This window comes from Paramisgurnus dabryanus, chromosome 17, assembly GCF_030506205.2.
Source record: "Paramisgurnus dabryanus chromosome 17, PD_genome_1.1, whole genome shotgun sequence".
Classification (NCBI taxonomy): domain Eukaryota; kingdom Metazoa; phylum Chordata; class Actinopteri; order Cypriniformes; family Cobitidae; genus Paramisgurnus; species Paramisgurnus dabryanus.
The window spans coordinates 35,837,448-35,857,160 of record NC_133353.1 but is presented as its reverse complement, the minus strand read 5'-3'; the positions used below and the strand labels follow the sequence as shown (position 1 = coordinate 35,857,160).

Sequence of the window (19,713 nt, the reverse complement as noted above, 5' to 3'; positions counted from 1 at the left end):
CAACCCGAGGCATTTATACAACTTCAACTAAATGTTGTAAGCTTCAAAAGACTGGTAGCGTAGAGGACTTATATTAGGGCTGGTTGATATTGAATGAAATTCAAATCTCTGTCATTTGGGGTTGGATGTCGATATGCAATATCTCAGTATTTTCAAGGGGAGTTAATGTTTACATGCAAGTCCAAAATGTTACAATCACCTTATTAAAACTACACATCATGAAAATAAAACTCAAAGGTTGGAAAGCTTACATCTAACCTCAGTGTAGACAAAGATATACTGCAAAAAATGGTTTTCGAGAAAACATTTTCTTAGTATTTTTATCTTGTTTTCAGTAAAAATATCTAAAAATTCTTAAATTAAGATGCTTTTTCTTCATTCGTTCGTTCGTTCGTTACAAGAACGAACGAAACAAAATTTTTGTTCAGGAGCAAAACTACCCAAGAAAAAAAGTCTAGTTTTTAGATCAAAAATATCATTACATTTTGTGCATAAAACAAGCAAAAAAAAAAAACTGCCAATGGGGTAAGCAAATTTTTCTTGAATTTAGTGTTTAAGAAAAAAAATTCAAGATTTTTTGCTTACCCCATTGGCAGATTTTTTTTGCTTGTTTTATGCACAAAATCACTTAAATTTGATATTTTTGGTCTAAAAACTAGACTTATTTTCTTGGGTCGTTTTGCTCATCAAGAAAAAGCATCTTAATTTAAGAATTTTTTGACTTGAAAATCATTTTTGCAGTGTACACATTGCAAAAAATACTTTCTAACTTAGAATTTTTGTCTTGTTTTCAGTAGAAATATCTAAAAATTCTTAAATTAAGATGCTATATCTTGATGAGCCAAATGACATAATAAAATAAGTCTAGTTTATAAACAAAAACTACACAATTCAAGTAAATTTAAACTTAAAACAAGCAAAAATATCTGCCAATGGGGTGAGGAAAAAAATCTAAAAATAAATTTAAGTTTAATTTAAGCAAAAATTTCTTACTCAATTGGCAGATAATTTTGCCTGTTTTAAGCACAAATTCCCTTAAATTGTATAGTTTTTGTCTAAAAACTAGACTTATTTTCTTAAGTCATTTTGCTCATCAAGATAATACATCTTGATTTAAGAATTTTTAGATATTTCTACTGAAAACAAGATAAAAATACGAAGTAAGAAAGTCATTTTTTTTGCAGTGTATTTAATGTAATATCATTCATGTTGCGGTAATGATATTTTTTGATAATGATAATCTAAAAAATTTAAATAATTCTATGGGAAATTTTTTTTTAATTCTCGAAAAATAATGGTTATAGTAAATTCAGACCATAATCTTATATGTGCAAAAAAAATTGGCTTCAAGGGCTTCTTAAAAAATCTGATGCTGGACACCTTCTAAGTCTGGATTTCGTGAGAATCACCCATTTGGTATAATAAGAATTTTCATATTTGGGTAAACTATTCCTTTAATGCAATGTACTGTATGACTTTTATTTACAAACACTCATTATGTGCTCTCAGTATGTTTTTAGATTTAAAACTCATTGTGTGCATGTATGTTTGTGACTAACCAATGGGAATGCTCCTCCAGGCACTTGACCGGCTCGTTGATATTTCGCACATCCCAGAACTTGACTTTACAGTCATCACCACAGCTGGCCAGGTAGTACTGCTTGTTTGGGTTGAAGTCCAGGTCCCGTACCAGCTGCCCGTGGGCATTCTCAATGCAGTAGATCTGACTGTAAACGACAAAACTATCAGGTTACATCCTCTAACTGATGCGAATGTGAAACCAGTTAAAACACAGCGATAAATACTCACACGTACTACGAGTGATAGGACGAGACAGAGGAAGAGAACATACAGAGTAAGAGATAGAGTACTTCTCATGAATCTCAAGAAGCAGGCTGGACGTTTAGGTCTGAAGGTCAAACCTCCATCACGCCTCATATAAAAGCGTGACAAGCCATAAAGCTCAGTCTGCTCACGTCCTCCGCAAGGTGACGGTTGTGTGCCGGTGCTGGGGTTTGCTTGGATGGCTGTGTTTTAGAGATCTGGTTTGAAGGACTTCAGGCTCATCTGTATGGACTAAACGGAGCCTGGACGACATATTGCTACACCATTACGCTCGCCTTTTTCTACTCCCATTAACTGCCTATCTGGTCATACGCTCATTATACAATTAACATGCTAATTAAAAATCTCATTAAAACAGGAAGTGAAAAATGTGATGCGAGGAAAAGCGGAGCTCTTCAATTAGGTCTCTACCCGAGTCACATGGAGCCGCTGGAAAGAAATGTGCTCGTGAATGTGTTCTCCAAATTACTCATTCATGTGTTACTGAACTTTACTGACCTTATGAAAAAAAACCTTAATAGGTTACTAAAATATTTGTAATTCATCACCCAACAAAAATATTTAAAAAGTAATATTTCCAAAGCAATCTCTGTGTTTTTTTACAACCAAATTCATACATTTTTGTATGATTTGCTTTTGATTCGTAACATTGGAATAAGGGGCAGGATTATATTAGTTTTTTATGACAATTGTACGTTTTTGTATGATTCACTTTATACAAATTCGTATAAATTAGCCAACTCATAATTATGTATGAAATATTGTGAGATCAGTTTGATATTTCAGTGTATCTGTTCGGTTTTGTTGACACACGAGTGCATGCTCACAAGACAAAATATTTGGATCTTGACTTGACTTTCTTGCCATTAGTAAAAATTAATTACAAAATATGTTTGGTCCTTTGTACTTAGGGTTGCAAAATTCTGGGAATTTTCAAGGCTAAAAAACTTTTAGATGGGAATTAACGGGAACATATGAGAATTAATGGGAGTTAATGCAAAAACAGAAAACTAATGCTCGGTACACACCAAAAGATTTTTTAGATCTTATAAGATTTTCAAAATGTGATAGACCACAAACATGAGGATAAAAAATCCTAGATTTTTTTGTCAATTTTTGCCTTTTTAAAATATTTTTAACAGTGAATAAGGACAGGACAGGAAAGTGCAGGGAGGAGAGAGGGGTACGGGATCGGCAAATGACCACGAGCCGGGAATCAAACTCGGGTCGCCAAAAGTGCGAAAGCACCACATGTCGGAAAGCTGCCCACTACACTATCGGCTCCAACAATCTTAGATTTAACCGTTTTGCACCTTTAGTGTGTGGTGTGGAATGACGTGTCAAAGACAGAACACTACACACAAACAGATTTTTAACCAGAGTCTCGACTGTGAACACAGGAAATCTCGCAAAAAAGACTTCAGAAAAAGCATGGTGCACGATATGCAGGAAGAAATTTCAATGATAATGTTTGGAATGATTTCACAGAAAATTCAAGGAAGAAAAAGAAAAGGGTTTGGGTGAAGTTGTGGAGACAGCGGGAACATGGTCTGTACAAGTTCACTTTCCATTAACTTAACTTTGTGCTGCGCCATGACTGCTTCCTTCATCATCTCGCTTTCTGATTGGATATTGTTTCGTTTCACGTGATTATCTCAAGAGCTTGTGCGCGATTGTCCTTGGGGTTCCCAACACACATCAGGATTTCTGTTTAATATTTACAATTCGCGATCAGAGCGTCTCCGACGTTCTTCCGATCAGGTTCGGACACTCTTAAAACACCTTACACCAAAAGAAAATTTGATAAAATAATCTGTAGAACCATCAAGATAATCGGGATATAGCTAGGATTGTTGGAAGGGGGAAAATCTGCCCAAAATCAACCCGATTATCTTTTGGTGTGTACCCAGCATTAAATGTAGTTTTAAAAAAAACTCTGTATAATTTAGTTTAAAACAACAAGATTAACTGCAGTTTCAATTGAATTTCTACCCTGCACATTTCTCAGTCTAAAGGGCCAATGAGGCCACACCCCCTGCATGTACTTGCATTCTTCCATAACATGCACATATCATTTCTTGAATCCTGCACAAAACAATTAGCTAATTTTCCTAATAATACTTCCCATAAATTCCCAAAAATGTATATTATTTTTCCAATTTGGAATTTTCAAAATTTCCCAGATTCAGTTCCCATGAAAAGTTTCTGGAAATTTACCGGATACTTTCCACCACTTTGCAACCCTATTTGTACTAAGTTTAAATGATAGGAAACCCAGGTCTTAAACAGTGAACAGCACATGCATACTGTTTAAAGCATTATAAAACTATAACTTCATGACTTTATTCAAAATGTTTCATATAAGGATGTTGAAAGGACTTGGGTTGAACTTTTTTGCCTAGACATTTTTTTAGAAAAATAATATCACATCACTGGTCAATATTTTTTGTTCCACACACTTTATCAATAATAAAATGCATTATTTGATGTATTATATTATTAATAAAGTAGTTGTTGCAGTCCTTATCACCCCATCTTATTGCCTACAGGTATCAAATGGGAAACAAAAGAAATTCTTTAGGCGTACATCTACGGTCACATGCCGGTCTCATTAAACAGAGGACCACAGACTTCTGGTAGACTTTCCCTCCTCCTGATTAAAAAACAAGGTGCTCCAGCCCAGCCAAAGAAATGGAGCAAGAAATGAGGTTAACCGCACCGCTCCTAAGTCCTTCATGCTCGTAAATATGAAATTGGGATCCGATCAGGCAAAGCCTGGGCAGGCACACGCCATGCACAAAAAAATGTAACAGATTAGTGTTGATCCATACGCCTGAGGACACAGCATGAAGCAATCTGCATCCCCTTCCCAACATCCCTTTCCTGGCCGCAGAAGTCATTATGAACCGCTGTTCCGCACTGCAGCGAGCCACAGACGGCTGATAAATGGAGGTTGGGAGCGCCAGCGAAGCCGGACCTTTGTTTCCATGGCAACAGCGAGGCTGAATGGAGCGGCCTTGTGTTTGCTTCAGTCCAGAAGACGGTTTTAAAGCATGTGGATTTCAATTAGGACTATATAAGAAATGACAGAGTCTATAGGCTATAGATTTATTAGTTGGCATGCACGTGTTTTGAAAGGTCAGGAGAAATGATGTTGCTGTATGCGGCAATTTGTAGCTGCTATGTAAACTTTTTATCCATATAATGCATCTTATAATGCAATATGTAAGGGTCTGTGTTCATGTAGATTTAAGCTTACATACTATTATTCTGAAAACAAGCATTTATGAAGAAACTTTTGATGAAGAATAGAGAACATTGAGACCTGGATGAGTCACAGATATATCAGCGCTATAAAACATTTGGTTTATATGATTATAGTACTAATATGACCTCAATCGATCACATACACTATTCTGTCTACAGCAGAGCTCTCTATCAAAGTTAAACACAGACATAAGGATCAAATGAAAGGTTTAATACATACACCACTATAAACTGTATAACAGATAGAAATATGGTTTTCAGTTTTCGCTTGTCATGAAATTTATCATGAGAGAATGGTTATAACATAACAGAAATATATAAAGGACAGGAACTATTTTAAATAACGTTTCAGCATTTAGAACAAAATGTTTGTTAGATAACATTCAGATGACAAAAATACTAATGGCGTGTAATCGGCCTACTTATATTTTTCCACTGGGGTAAGGAAGGGATGGAGTTTTTAAAAGGGACATTTCACAAGACTTTAAGATGTCAAATAAATCTTTGGTTGCCCCAGAGTATGCACGTGAAGTTTTAGCTCAAAATATCAGATAATTTATTATAACATATTAAAATTGCCACTTTGTAGGTGTGAGCAAAAATGTGCTGTTTTAGGTGTGTCCTTTAAAATGCTAATGAGCGGATCTCTAAATGGCACTAAATGGCAGTGCCGTGGTTCGGTAGTGAAGATTAAGGGGCCATATTATCCCCTTCTGACATCACAAGGGGAGCCAAATTTCAATGAGCTATTTTTTCACATGCTTGCAGAGAATGGTTTACCAAAACTAAGTTACTGGGTTGATCTTAATCACATTTTCTAGGTTGATAGAAGCATTGGGGATTTTGGCACTAAAACATGGAAAAAGTCAGATTTTCATGATACGTCCCCTTTAAAAACTGGAACCACTGGTTATAAACATAAATCATCATATAAGCTTTTTTATCGTCTTAACCTATACTGTTATTTTAATCTAGTTCTCTATATCAGTTTGAATCTTTCACCATGAGTATGCATGTACTGTAGCTCAACACATCTCTGTTCGGGGCATCTAAATCATTATCATCATCTGGTCTTTTATTTCCCTTCTCTCATCATTCGCATCTCATCAGATCTGATGTGGGATTATCTAGGGATCAATAGGACCGTGATTATTATTCCTCATGTAGAGCTCACACGCATGAAAGGTTAATTTTTCGCCAATTTAAACTAAATAAATTAATGACAAAAATGAAAATTAAAACCAGATTTACCAATTCATTATAGAAAACTGTGAGCAAAATATGTGCCAAAATTGAAAACTAAATGAAATTATTTCAGGTGATAAATGTATATTTCTTGTCAAATTTAAAAATAAAATGCAATTAATGATTTGACATTGCATTTTCAAAACAATCTCGAGGCAAGAGTGCCAATATTAAAATGAAAAAGCAAACATGAAAGAAACTACAAATAATTTTTTTTAAAGGTTTTATTAACGCTCACGCAATAATAGTAACAAAAATCTAATTAATCAGTCCCTCCAGAAAAATGTGATTATGCGATCGCATGATTCAATGCATAATTAGCCAAAATACAAATATTTTTGCAGGGGACGCATTTTTTTAATATGCTGCACTTTCGCCGCATAAATTGCAGATTTCTGCTCGCAAAATATGCAGGGCTTTCATGATTTCATAATCCTCGCTTTTTGTAACAAAAGTCATATATATATCTTAGCAGAAAGATGAAAAATTTTGCATTTACTTAACACGTGCGCAGCCATGTCCCCTGATGTCATGGGAATGTTTGGAAGTGACGTAATTACGCGACGTGAACATCAATGAAAAGCTGCAAAAGCTGCAAACAGTTTTTGCAAGTTCACGCAATTTTGGCAAATTCCCGCAATTTCATCGCATAAAATTGCATAATTTTCGCATATATTCCATCGCATTTTTTAAGAAAACGTGCCACAAGATCAAGGATTTTTGCCCGCAACAATCACAATAAATTTTCTGGAAGGACTGATTAAAATGTAAAGTTCACTTTTTATTTTATGTTCTCTTTTATTTCATGGTTTTCATTTTTAAGTCAACTTGTATGCAAATGTCTATGTTAATCATTGGGTGGGTTGTCTGTGGTAGAGGTCTGCTTGGGTCCAAAGAAATGTACCTTACCCGAAAGACCCGACCGGAGAAAAATCTGAAATTAGACCCGAGTCCGACGCGACCCAGTGGTGTGTTTTTAAACTCGACTGGATCTGAAAGTAAACGGCAACAATGTGTGTGTAGCCAGCATCCCTGCACGCACCAGTCAGACAGAAAGAAACCCTGGTGGTCTCGCAACCATTTTGGCCAGCTGCTCTATTTATTTTCCTTTTTTTATCTGACGACAACACCAAGGTAACCACTACAATGTGCATTCAAAATTGATTGACAGGTCTGTGTCAACAAAAATAAACCTATCGCCAGCCACATGACGTCGCAAGAGCTCTTGGCAAACAAAGGAAGGGTTGAAAAAGTACTTGATGCACACACACAAGATAGTTCGGGTCTTTTCAGGTCCGTTCGGCAAAAACACATTCATTTTAAATTACCTGAGACCGCAAATATTATATGCGACATGTGTACGAGAAACGCGTAAAACTTTTGGGTCTCGGGTCGGACCTAAGGTTTTCGGATCTAAGTGGACCGGTGAAGACCTCTAGTCTGTGGCACTATTGGCATCTTAGTAACTTTATGCTAGATTTGCCAACTTTTAGACCCGTTTAGAGATCAGGTCTTGCTTTCCCAGTGAAATAAGCGTTTCAGGATACATTTGAAATGTGGTCTACAGAAATGATGATGTTCTCGTACCTCATGCTGCGTAGATCCCATCCTCGAATGGCCGTGTCATTGGCTGTGGCCAGCTGGGTGCAGTTGTGATGTGGGCTCCACCTGCCTGCGGTGAACTTTAGCTGCCCTTTGCCCTCCAAGGTGGTGCTGCTGGAGATCTGTGGGAGGAGAATCGATAGACATATGTCTGAATATTCAACAGCAAACCCACTCACAACCTCTGATATTACAAATCAGTGCAAATGGGCCGAAGACTTAAAATATTCATATTGATGCGAGTAAAGGAAATGGGCTCTTGTTGGAGAATTGTGCAATGTTTATATCGGATATTCGATGGAAAAATGCTCTTAGGCTTTCAAAATGACCTTGCTGCTTGTCTTCAGTACTCTTTAAGATTGTGAGAGATTGTCTTAAGAATAATAGTAGTCAGATGTGCATGGCGATGGTATTTCCATATAATGGAAGTGTATAAAAGCAGATGACGTGCAATGCAGATGTTTATTGTGTTCATAAAACACACAGAGGTAAAAGTAGTTATGTTAGAAGGTAATCTTCTGATCATCTGTCCATCTGCTTTTGAACTGAAACCTACAAAGTATGTCTTGTTTCAGTCGACTGTACACTGCGATTTTTACTTGGTTTTAAGTAAAATGAACCATCACTGACAAGGCATGATTTTAATATCTTACCTGACTAGTGGGCACAACTTGAGACATCATATAAATCAGTTTAAACGTGTGTTTACCTCTTTCAGTCACATACACCCATATTATTTTAGAGTCATTATCATTTAAAGAGCACCTATTGATTTACGATTTCCTTTGGTGTGTAAGTGTGTGTTAGTGATTGTTAACGATATGCAAAGATACAAATCCCAAAGTATACAATCACGTGAGTTTTTGTCTCAAATCTCTTTTCTTGGACTACAACAAACACACAGATTCTAGACAACAGTTTAATTCCTCCAGGGATTTATTTTATCCAATGGGAATTGTTAAAAATGGGCTTTATATGAACAGCGGGTTTAAAGGGATGGGCTATGAAAAGGGGATTGGTGACATCATCCAAACAATTAAGTAATTTTAGAGGTGGAGCAAATTTATTACATGCATGATCAAAGTAAGGGGGTCGATTCTGAGTTCATGTTGACTTAGGGGTGGGCGAGAAAATGTGTCAACCGGTAGTGATTTTGGACTATTGTCTCTATCGAGGTTACGCACTCACGTCACATTGCTGTGCGCATGGTCAAGAAAACTTAACGTTTGTACACGTATTTATGCACCATTGTTTTAAAACAAATGATTTTAAGCTATTGTAACACAAACAACAGTGCTATATGCGTGCACTGTTTTTGTGTGAGAGGAGCGCGCAAGTCGCGCATCCACTGCTCATTAAGCTCGTGAGCATTTTTTATTTATTTATTTGCCTTAAATACACATATGCATCAAAAATCTCTTTGCAAGTATCCCCATAAACATAACCATTTAGGTCTTGAGAGAATGTAAATAGCTAAAAGAGAAAAAGCACGTGTAACACAATATTGGATCCGGACTTTTGTCTTAAAGGTAAAAGTTACGTAATTTTGCTCCTGTCTTTCACTCGTGTTAATCAAACAGCATTGAGAGAAAATCTCTCACTGCTCTTGACTAAATCACTTTTCTAGCTTTGATAAGATACAGTGTTTCCCATACATAGGCTCTACTTGGGCGGTGCGCCCAGGTAAATTGCTACCCGCCCAGGAAAAAAAATCACTTTACGAATTTCCGTATTTTCTGAACTCGACTGGATGACCCGTGTTTTGTTGAGAGAGAGAGAGAGAGAGAGAGAGGTGTTGAGAGAGAGAGAGAGGTGTTGAGAAAGAGAGAGAGAGAGAGAGAGAGAGAGAGAGAGAGAGAGAGAGAGGTGGGGGTCGGGTGACCGTGAAGATGATGTACGTGTCATAAACTCATCATCCAGCGCGGCAAACTGGATCAAGTGCAGCACATATGGAGCTGCCAGGGAACTACACTGCGACCAAAATAGTCGCATATGCTTATGTGCATATGTGTTTATAGCATCTTAAGTTGGCTTCATTTTGCGTGCAAGCACGTTGTGTCTCTCCCGTTGAGTGTCCGTTCACGTGCTCTCTGTTTCTCAATGAATTTGGGTGCGACGCGAAGCAACCTCAGTGTCACATTGTATCCTTTCATGTTTCTGAACTTGAGCAGAGTTTTACCATTAGAGGTCTTTCTTCACTGAGGACGCGGGACCCGTACGGTTCCGGGTTTATATTTTTAATGGTAAGTCGGGTCCGGGTCGGTCCTAGTTCATTACTTCGGGTCCCAAGTCTGATTAATATTTTGTGTAAAACCCGAACAGATAACATCGGAGAACAGCCGCGAGCGCTACCGGGCTAAAGCTCGAATGCGATTTCAGACCACGCGCCGCTTCATTTTCTTTATCCCATTTTTTTATAATCTTACTATTAATAGACCATATCTTTACTAAAATCTAAACAGTTTGCACAGAGATTGTAGCAAAAAGCAGTGCTAATATATAAACTTTTTATTCTTTTTCACACATTTAAACAATTTTTATTAAAATCACATTTATTTTATTTTAATTGATATTTTAAATTCATGTATCTTTGATTTTTTGTTTTCTCATTTCTATGTAAAGCACTTTGAATGACCTCTGTGTATGAAATGTGCTATACAAATAAACTTGCCTTGCCTTGCCTTGCCTAATACTGAACGAGCAAAGCTTTAGCTGACTCAGGATATAAAAAACGCAAAGCTGTAATGTAAAGTCTGTCATCGGGACAGCAAGTAGACTTTTAAATCTGAAATAATTAGTGGATTAAGCTTTTTTTAATCGGCAAAAGAGAAATAGAAAGCAGAAGCAGTAAAAGTGCCTATCTAATAGAAATTATTACCATTATAACATAAGTCACATTTATAATCTATAGACCTGCACTGTCTATTAATAGGCTATATACATAGTATTGTATATATTGAGTTTGATAAAAGGGGTCATCAAATTACTTCATATATCAGTGCAAAAACATTAAGTGTTTTCGTGGTGCTTTGACAAACAGTGTCAGCTTTGTTTATGGCAAAGAAAGTTTGGGGTGGTTAGATTAATGAACTATAATGTGAAATTAATATTAATGTTTAATAAATCAAAGTATTGTTTTGTGTCACACATTATTAGTTCTTTGTCACATGTATAGTAGACCATTTTTTGTTGGTGGACAATGATTGCCCTTTTCACCAGCTACAACCACAAGTACATTTCAGATCTATGGGAAACACTGAGATATATAATATACATTATTATTTATTATCATTCTTTCATCACTGACTGTTTATATTCAGTGAGCTTGAATTTCTTTTGTTTTTATCTTCTTTTTATGCATGTATAAGTTGTTTTGTGAGAAATTATGAAAATTCTATGGCATTAAATATTTTAATAACATAAAAACCTTATTAAAAGATAAAAACTCTACCATAACACATATCGTTATCATGATATAAAATGAATCCTATCGTGAAATAAATCTTTGTTCATATCGCACACCCCTATGTTGACTTTAAGGTTTGACCCCTATATCGCAAATTGAACCGTACGCTGCATGTCTTAAAAACTTCGCTGCTCTTGGTTGATTTCGTTGGTTATTATGGAAATTATATTTTTGCACCTGTATTTTTAACGTGCACCTAAAAATCACCCACAGAAATTTCGGTGCATTTTTTTTTTATTACACTCTCACACTAATTTGCCCTGTTTTGTAAATCTGGCACCTTATGTTTCCATGGCCAACAATGACCTTGGGTTAAGACTTGAATGACTCTTCATTAGTTGACTATTTGTCTACAGCAGTACTGTAACTGAATCAATGTTATCCGTGACATTTGTGACCCTGGACCCAGCCGTAAGGTTTATATATCATCCGAAATCTAAATAAAAAACCTTTTCATTGATATATGGTTTGTTAGGATAGGACAATATTTGGCTGAAGTCAAATGACGTCCGTATGCAGCAACGCATTTTAATGAAAAGGTTTGTTTTAGTGCTCTCTACTGGCTTACAGCCGTAATGACCTTGTTGACGAAATGGGGAAAGTTGTAAATGTAAGCTTTCACATGAACCAAACTTGAAGGGGAAATCCCCAAAGGAATGCGTGGCAAAGCGAAATCTGTAGGAGTTTTTGGCCAATTTGGATCGTGATTTAGCTGCATCCACTCACAAAAATATAGTTTGATATATTTACGGTAGAAAATTTACAAAATGTCTTAACGGAACATGATCTTTACATAACATACTAATTGTTTTTGACCCATGCAATGTATTCTTTGCTGCAATTTCTACAAATATACCTGAGCCACTTACGTCAAATTTGAGTTGAAACTTTAGTGGTCTTAGCTGTTTCTGTAAGCCAAATGTTGCAATAATGGCACTCGTGTCAGTGAGACTCAACTCAACGTATCTCCAAATTAATGTAGCTTTCATTGATATCTCCCACTTGCTTTTTTGCTCTTATTTGATATCTTTGGGTACACTGTGTTTTCCCTTTCAAATAATTTCATATACAGTAGCTAGACATTACAGTTTCCTAAAGAAAAGCAATATTACACACATTACAATAATGTTTGCATTAAAATAGTTCTCTTCCTGCTGTCGATACATAAAGAACATGTGTGACTGAAGGCATTCAAGCAAACTAATTGACTAGATGATGCCACCCCATCACAGGTTTTCTGCTCTGTTTTCTGTTTGTTGGATTTAGTGAAGAAAACGCTGGCAGGCGGAGAAAGCCAGTGCATGATAAACACATCATCCAGAGCTCTTCTGAAGAACAGAGAGGATAAGAGAGGAGGTTGATGAGTGTGTGTGTTGTGAGGATGGAGGCAGAACGAGGAAAGATTTGCATAAAGCAGATTAGCATTCCTCACAACACCGCTGGATTCTGGCAGTGCCCTGAGCTTCCCCAACATCCTTCCCCTCGCTCTCAGTCTTTCTCTCTCTCTCTCTCTCTCTCTCTCTTTTTAATGGGCGTGCTGCACTCAGCAGGCCTTGCCACTCGATAACCTCCTTTCACCCTGCATGCAAAACCGACATTATTGGGAGCTCAAGGAGCCCCTCGGCGTGATGTCGACCACGGGTCTTTTCTCCAGCCACCGCTGAGTGTTTTAGCACGTGGCGGATCGTCAAATGTCGAGTCAAGGTTACATTCTTAAAGGCCTGTGACATGGGAGTGTGTGAGTCCTGATCTGAAAGGCATTAATTAATAAAGACTGCGGATGATTATTAAAGTACAGAGCCGAATGTTACAGATTAAACATCCAGAGACACTCAGTGTTGCGATTGTCAGGCCAGCAGATGACACAAACAAAACAAGCTGAAGTCACACTACAAGATTTAAAAAAAATCCTAGACGATTATAAAATCTGGTTGCAGCACACACATAAGGAGAATCTTAACAGATTTTCTTCTCAAATCTTGAATATGTTCACACTACAAGATTTAAAAGTCATCACACCTTACAGGATATTATTAAGATTATCATGCCAGAACGAGCTTCATGTCAACACACAGGGAAGTGGAAGTTAACGAATGGAGATTGTAATACATTTATTATTATTATTATTATTAATGTCTACATTTAATACGTTAGCAGCTTTCTACACTTGCCCGGTGTGTTTAAAAAGCAAGGCAATTTCTCCTCAGCTCTTATTTTCGATGGAACAGTCGAACGCAAACGCTTATTTCACACTTCCAGAAGCCATTTCCTTGTCTCCGCTGTCTACCGGATCCGTACAGCAGCTTGTTTCACGGTTGCTATTTCAAAAGGTATGTCATTCACCTCCCGCTCTCATTGGCTATTGTAAAGTACTGACTTAATCATCACGATTTATAATCTTAAATATCAAATATGTTTGATGTCATCAGGGTGGCCCCAATTTGTGAGCAGTTCGGGAGGTGTAATGCTGCATTCCTTGGATTAAGGATATTTCCCACCTCAAAACCAGAAACATGTCTGAATTAAGTAACATTAAGGGGCAGTTTCCCAGACAGGGGTTAGATTAAGGCAGGACTTGGCCGGAGTTATATTAAGACATTTAAAAGGGAAATATCATGAAAATTTGATTTTTTTTCCATGTTTAAGTGCTATAATTGGGTCTCCAGTGCTTCTATCAACCTAGAAAATGTGAAAAGATCAACCCAGTAACTTAGTTTTGGTAAACCATTCTCTGCAAGCATGTGAAAAAATAGGTCATTGAAATTTGGCTCCCCTTGTGATGTCAGAATGGGATCTTATTATAATAATACCACCCCTTAATCTGCACTATCCAACCACAGCATTGACATTTAGTGCAGACAGAGAGAAAATAATTGTCAGCACAAATTAGTTTCAATTTCAACAAACCACCATCATTGGCGTTCAGTGTTTGCATTTCATCAGCTCATTTGCATTTAAAGGGACACACCCAAAAAATGGCAAATTTTTTCTTACACATACAAATTGGCAATTTTAACATGTTATAATAAATGATCTGTGGGGTATTTTGACCTAAAAGTTTGCATACATACTCTGGGGACACCAAAGACTTATTTTACATTTAAAAATATCTCATAAAATGCCCCTTTAAGGTTTTTTTTTACAAACATACAGGTGTATTTAAGACAACACAATAACACTGATATATTTTAAGATAGATTTTTAGTTAACTCTTTCCCCACCATTGACAAGTTAACTCATCAATTAAAAGAAAACGATTCCTGCCAATGACAAGATTTTCTGGTAATCCATATTTCCGCTATTATACACCCGGTGGCACTTTTAACCAACTTATAAACCCCGGAAGTATTCCCGGTAGGCAAAGAGTTTAGCTGCGTCCCAAACCACCTACTTCCATACTATATAGTAGGCGCAGCAGTGCTTTTTAGATTCTATATAGTATGGAAGTAGGCGGTTTGGGACGCAGCGTCTGTTTATGTTTTGATCATCACTGAATCTGATCTCTAATAAAAGTCCTTCACAAAAATGCAATTTTTCCAGCTTTTTGCCCAAAATTTTGTATTTTTGAAGAAACCTACCCACATTTAAGAGGTAATAAAAAGAAAACAAATGAAGATATGAAACAGTATTGTAGGTTTATAGATTGATTTAAAGAAGAACATTTTCTGGAAGGCATTTAACTTTTGTAAAAATCCTAAGAAATGCTGGTGCTGGCTTGTAACTTTTTTTAAAAACGCTGGTGGGGAAAGAGTTAAGAGAGTTTCTAGCTAAAATTTTAGTTTGGGACTAGTTTTAAGCCCTGTTTTGACCAGTCCATTTGCTAACAAGACCACATTTATATTTTAGATTATAGCGAAATGTGTCACTTTTTTGCCAGCATAAGTGTACTGTAAAAGTATTTTTTGGTGTAAACTCTGTCTCTTACTATGTCTTATTGTGTCTTCAGTAGCTCAGTTCTTAAAGTAATAAGTCTGAGAATAACATAACAAACCTCCAGTAGCCGCTGCCTCTCATATCGGCTGTACAACGTGTCAATTAAAAAATAATGAACCTCACCGTGGCCTTGCTGGAGCTCTCCTGAAGGTCCCATAGCAGCACGTGGTTTTCAGCCAGAGAGATCACACGCTTGCCATCACCCATGGGCTCCCATAATGCACTGCAAGAAACACACGAGAGGTGATCACAACCACAGCAGCAGATCACAGCTATTTATCCACCATACAATACAATGTTTGAATTAAATCTATGATCTAATAATAAACCAAGTGCAATAAACCATACGACTATTATTAACTAACTACCCAGACATGCATGCCAATGGAAACAACATGCAAAGGAAAGTTAAAAGGTCAAAGTCATATTCTAAAAGTCATTAAACTCGGTTATCTGTTGGGAGGGAGACTGGAGCGTTTACTCTGGATATAAATGGCTAAAACGGGATTATTTTTAATGACACCCGAGGTGCCCAACGAACTGTAAAATCACCACAACAGAAGAAACACTTCAGCATATGTAATTCACAAAAATATCACGGCATTGTTACACTTATTTTGTTAGTCCACTTTAGACATTCAACTAGCTATAAATAACTTTGTAGCCTGAAGTATAGTCCCGTTTTTAAACGTACGTGAGGGTCACACATGCACATACAAGTATGTAGTAGGTAAGGAAGAAGAGGCATTGTAATTTGTCCCAATGCACAGCATTTGTCAAACGTCTATGTATGCGTATGAGTCAAATAAACTATGCTTTTCAAGGCTGATCAATTGACCATGAGTGTAAAAAACAAACTATACACCAGGCTTAACTGTATTTGTAGACTATTAAGGGTAGATTTAGTGAAGGGGTTAGGTTTAGTAAAATAAGTTAACATGTAGTTGCAAAGTTACGTAAGACCTTTTCACACGCAAATGACGAAGAATACACGAAAAATGTCCGGGATTTGTCATGGGATCGTTTCAGTTTAGTTTATTAACACTGCCAATGATTTCCCAAAATATGTGCGTTCGTTCCCACACGTTCGTTGAAAGGGTTTTACTTCCTGTTTTCTTCAAAACAATCGCATCCTAATGACGAAAGCAAGCTCGGGCACGGATCGATAAAAGAACGGTGTGAATGTAAGTCTGTGGGGTAGTGGGGACAAACGTGCTCGGGCACAGTTCAAGGCAACCGTGCCTAATATGAGTGCGCCCTAAATAAAGACTAAATGATGCAGAGAAAAGATGTCGGGGAGAGGCGTCCCATGTGTAGAAAATGTCAACAATAGATGAGGTGTGTGAGCATCGACTGGCCTCAGAACAGCTCAGGGATTACTCCATCATTACTGAAAGTATCGACTGACCTATATAACACAGTTGGCTTTGGTTTCTTCTTGAGTTTCGATTGATCTAGCAGCGGTGGCTCTGATAACCCATCACACAGCCATTAGGACGTCTCACGCTGCCATCACTCGACGCTCAGCACGGCCCATGAACAAATTCTCACAAACGCTCCATTGGCCATAAAGTGCTCAATTGCCATTGATTAAGAGGCGTCCGCTAGGTTTCGAAATGAAACCATATTTCTAAAAGCCTTTTCTGAGAAACCAAAAAATGCAGAAGGTGACAACAATGTTTTTTTTTTTATGATATTTTGTATGATCTTTTCATGATGAGTCCAAATTGAGGTGTTTTCAAAACAGCAGTGTGTGCTTTTCCAATAGATGACAGGGTAACTTTGGAAAAATATTTTGAACTTCTTCACATCTCAACATACAAGTCCATATCTTTCTTGATACTCGTGTTTCAAAAATTGTAAACTGCTCGATAAGCAGCCTTGAAACGTATCACTACGGTTTCAATAAATAAAATCCTGTGGCACTGATTGATGTAAGTTGTATAAAGTTACTTTTCAAACATTGCATAATTTTCTGTCTCAAACACTGACATGAGTTTGTGAGTTTTACCACAACAGAGGGGTAAGGGGATGAGGATCAAGACGGCAGATTGTTTGGTACCTTAGAAATCAAATATTTCGTCTTTAAAACAGCTTGATGCAACACTTTATATAAAACTGTTTTTGCAATTCTCTCGCGGTTTCATTTGTCTTTTAAGGCCTTAACATTTGAAAGCTCCCATAACACACGCTGTTTCTGCTTATCTGTTAATCTTGGGTACCTATAGAGTAGTATTACATCCGATATATCCATAGAGATATGATCATATCTTTAGTTTTATCAGATTTATAGAGACAGATCAGCTCTAATGATCGTTTTTTGGAACACCCGACCCCTCGAGGCGTAACGTGGGAAAACTGAGTCACGAGCAAGCAACACACACACACAACATTATCTCAATTTTTGATTCACTACGTGTTTGTGTCGTTTACATCAGTGGTTCCCAACTTTTTCAATTTAAGGGCCCCTAGTTTCCCACAACAATATTTAAAGGCCCCCCACTCACTAATAAAAATAAGAAACATCTTGAATTTAGCTTGTTTTAGCTTATTTTAATGCTTGTTTTGTCCAATTTGTATAATTTTAAGTAATCTTGAGGCCCCCTTGTAAATCTGCTGAGGCCTCGCTGTGGGCCCTGACCCCCTGACTGAGAAATACTGGTTTACATTATATGCACCGATTGCCAACAAAACATACCAGGGTTCCCACACCTTAGTTAACTTCAAATTCAAAGACCTTTAAGCACTTTCCAGGTCCTATACCCTCAAATTCAAGGACTAAATGTGGGGACACATTTCAAGTGAGAGCAAGGTTACATTGTGTTAACTTTTAAGATACATTGTTACAGTTCACTTTTGAGGGAACTCGCGCTGCATCACTGCAGTGACACTTTGGGGACGCCTCCAGGTGCATCTGAATATGGGTAATATACTATTGCCGCAATAGTTAGCCTGTCTGGAACCGAGCTGAATTAAAACAACATAATGTATGACACTTGCATTACACGCGAACGGCCCCTACGCTAATAGAATTCTGTTTTTGTCTCCCTCCTCAACCCCGAGGACAATGAGACAAACAGACCCAGTTCCTGTTGCTGTGAAGGTCATCACACCACTGATCTACTGGCTGTCCTTCAACGTGATTCCCAGCCGATGCGCGACAAACGACCACCGGCTGAACCAGTTTAATCCGCCTACCCGCTTCCTATCCCTACCGTGTCTATATATGTAAATATATATTAATTTCTCCCAAGGGTTTTTGTCCTTCTAGGAGTTTTTCCCACCGGGTTTTCTCCTAGGGGTTTTTTCGTCCCCCTTTCGGCTTAACTTAGCACTTTACTGTATACGTTACATTATTAATACGCTCGCTTGTACTGTTTATCCTTAGCCGCTATATTCTACTTCTTATACTATCTATTGATTTTCTGTGTTCTCCTCTACATCTACTCATGTAAAGCTGCTTTGCAACAATTAACAATTGTGAAAAGCGCTATATAAATAAAATTGAATTGAATGTGTATATAAAATTCAACCAATGGTGAGGCTTAACGAAAAAGACAGGGTGACGCAGGAGCCAGGAAGTATATCGCTATCTGAAATATTGCCAAAGACGGCGTTACAGGGACGCAGGAAGTATGGAAAGGGAGACGCAGCATCTGGTTCCCATGAATCAACATTCACATACAGAAGATATAAGCATTTAAAGCTAACAGTTTAGCACGTGTGCTTAAAAAGTCTAGAATTTTTATGATATTATCCTACACTACACAGGGAATAATATGGATTTTTTCCAGAAAACTTCTTGCATAAAATAGATTCAAGCACTTTCAATGACCTGTATCTATGTATGTATATTTTCAAAAACTTCCCAGTGCCTTGAATTTTTCCACCCAGATTCACAAACTTTCAAGGACCCATGGGAACCCTGACATACATTTGATGCAGTTTACGTACCGCCCCATTACAACAAAATCCAGCATTAAACAAAGACACACGCACAACTCCGCTGCTACCCCGGATAAACAAACTATATATCCATTGTTTCCATAATGCTGGGTTCATTGGGAAGCTGAACAAGCTTATATTTCACTCACAAACATCAACACAATACTTTGGTGATCTTGGCTCTTGGTTGGTGTGTATGTACATTCGCTGTTAACTCTTTCCTCGCATTGATGAGTTAACTCGTCAATTAAGAGAAAGCGATTCCCTGGAAATGACGAGTTTTTCCGGCAATCCGTATTTTCACAATTATCCAGCTGGTGGCGCTCTTTCCCAACTTATAAAACCCGGAAGCATCCCCTTAGGGCAAACAGTAAGATCTCCGTTTATGTTTTGATCATTGCTCTGAATCT

The 19,713-nt window shown here is 37.4% G+C and overlaps 2 protein-coding genes across 2 annotated transcripts in view; one reads left to right on the top strand and one right to left on the bottom strand.

Moving 5' to 3' along the window:
- psen1 (presenilin 1) overlaps positions 1 to 19,713 on the top strand; it is a 187,453-nt gene that overhangs the window by 134,997 nt on the left and 32,743 nt on the right. The gene's annotated exons all lie outside the window — the stretch shown is intronic.
- The window catches only part of eipr1 (EARP complex and GARP complex interacting protein 1), a 30,948-nt gene that overhangs the window by 4,508 nt on the left and 6,727 nt on the right, over positions 1 to 19,713 (bottom strand). Inside the window, exons 5-7 of the mRNA XM_065267326.2 lie at positions 15,482 to 15,581; positions 7,945 to 8,081; positions 1,560 to 1,727 (exon numbers count right to left, since the gene is read on the bottom strand). Of these exons, the coding sequence (XP_065123398.1) occupies positions 1,560 to 1,727; positions 7,945 to 8,081; positions 15,482 to 15,581 (405 nt within the window). The remainder of the gene's footprint in view (positions 1 to 1,559; positions 1,728 to 7,944; positions 8,082 to 15,481; positions 15,582 to 19,713) is intronic.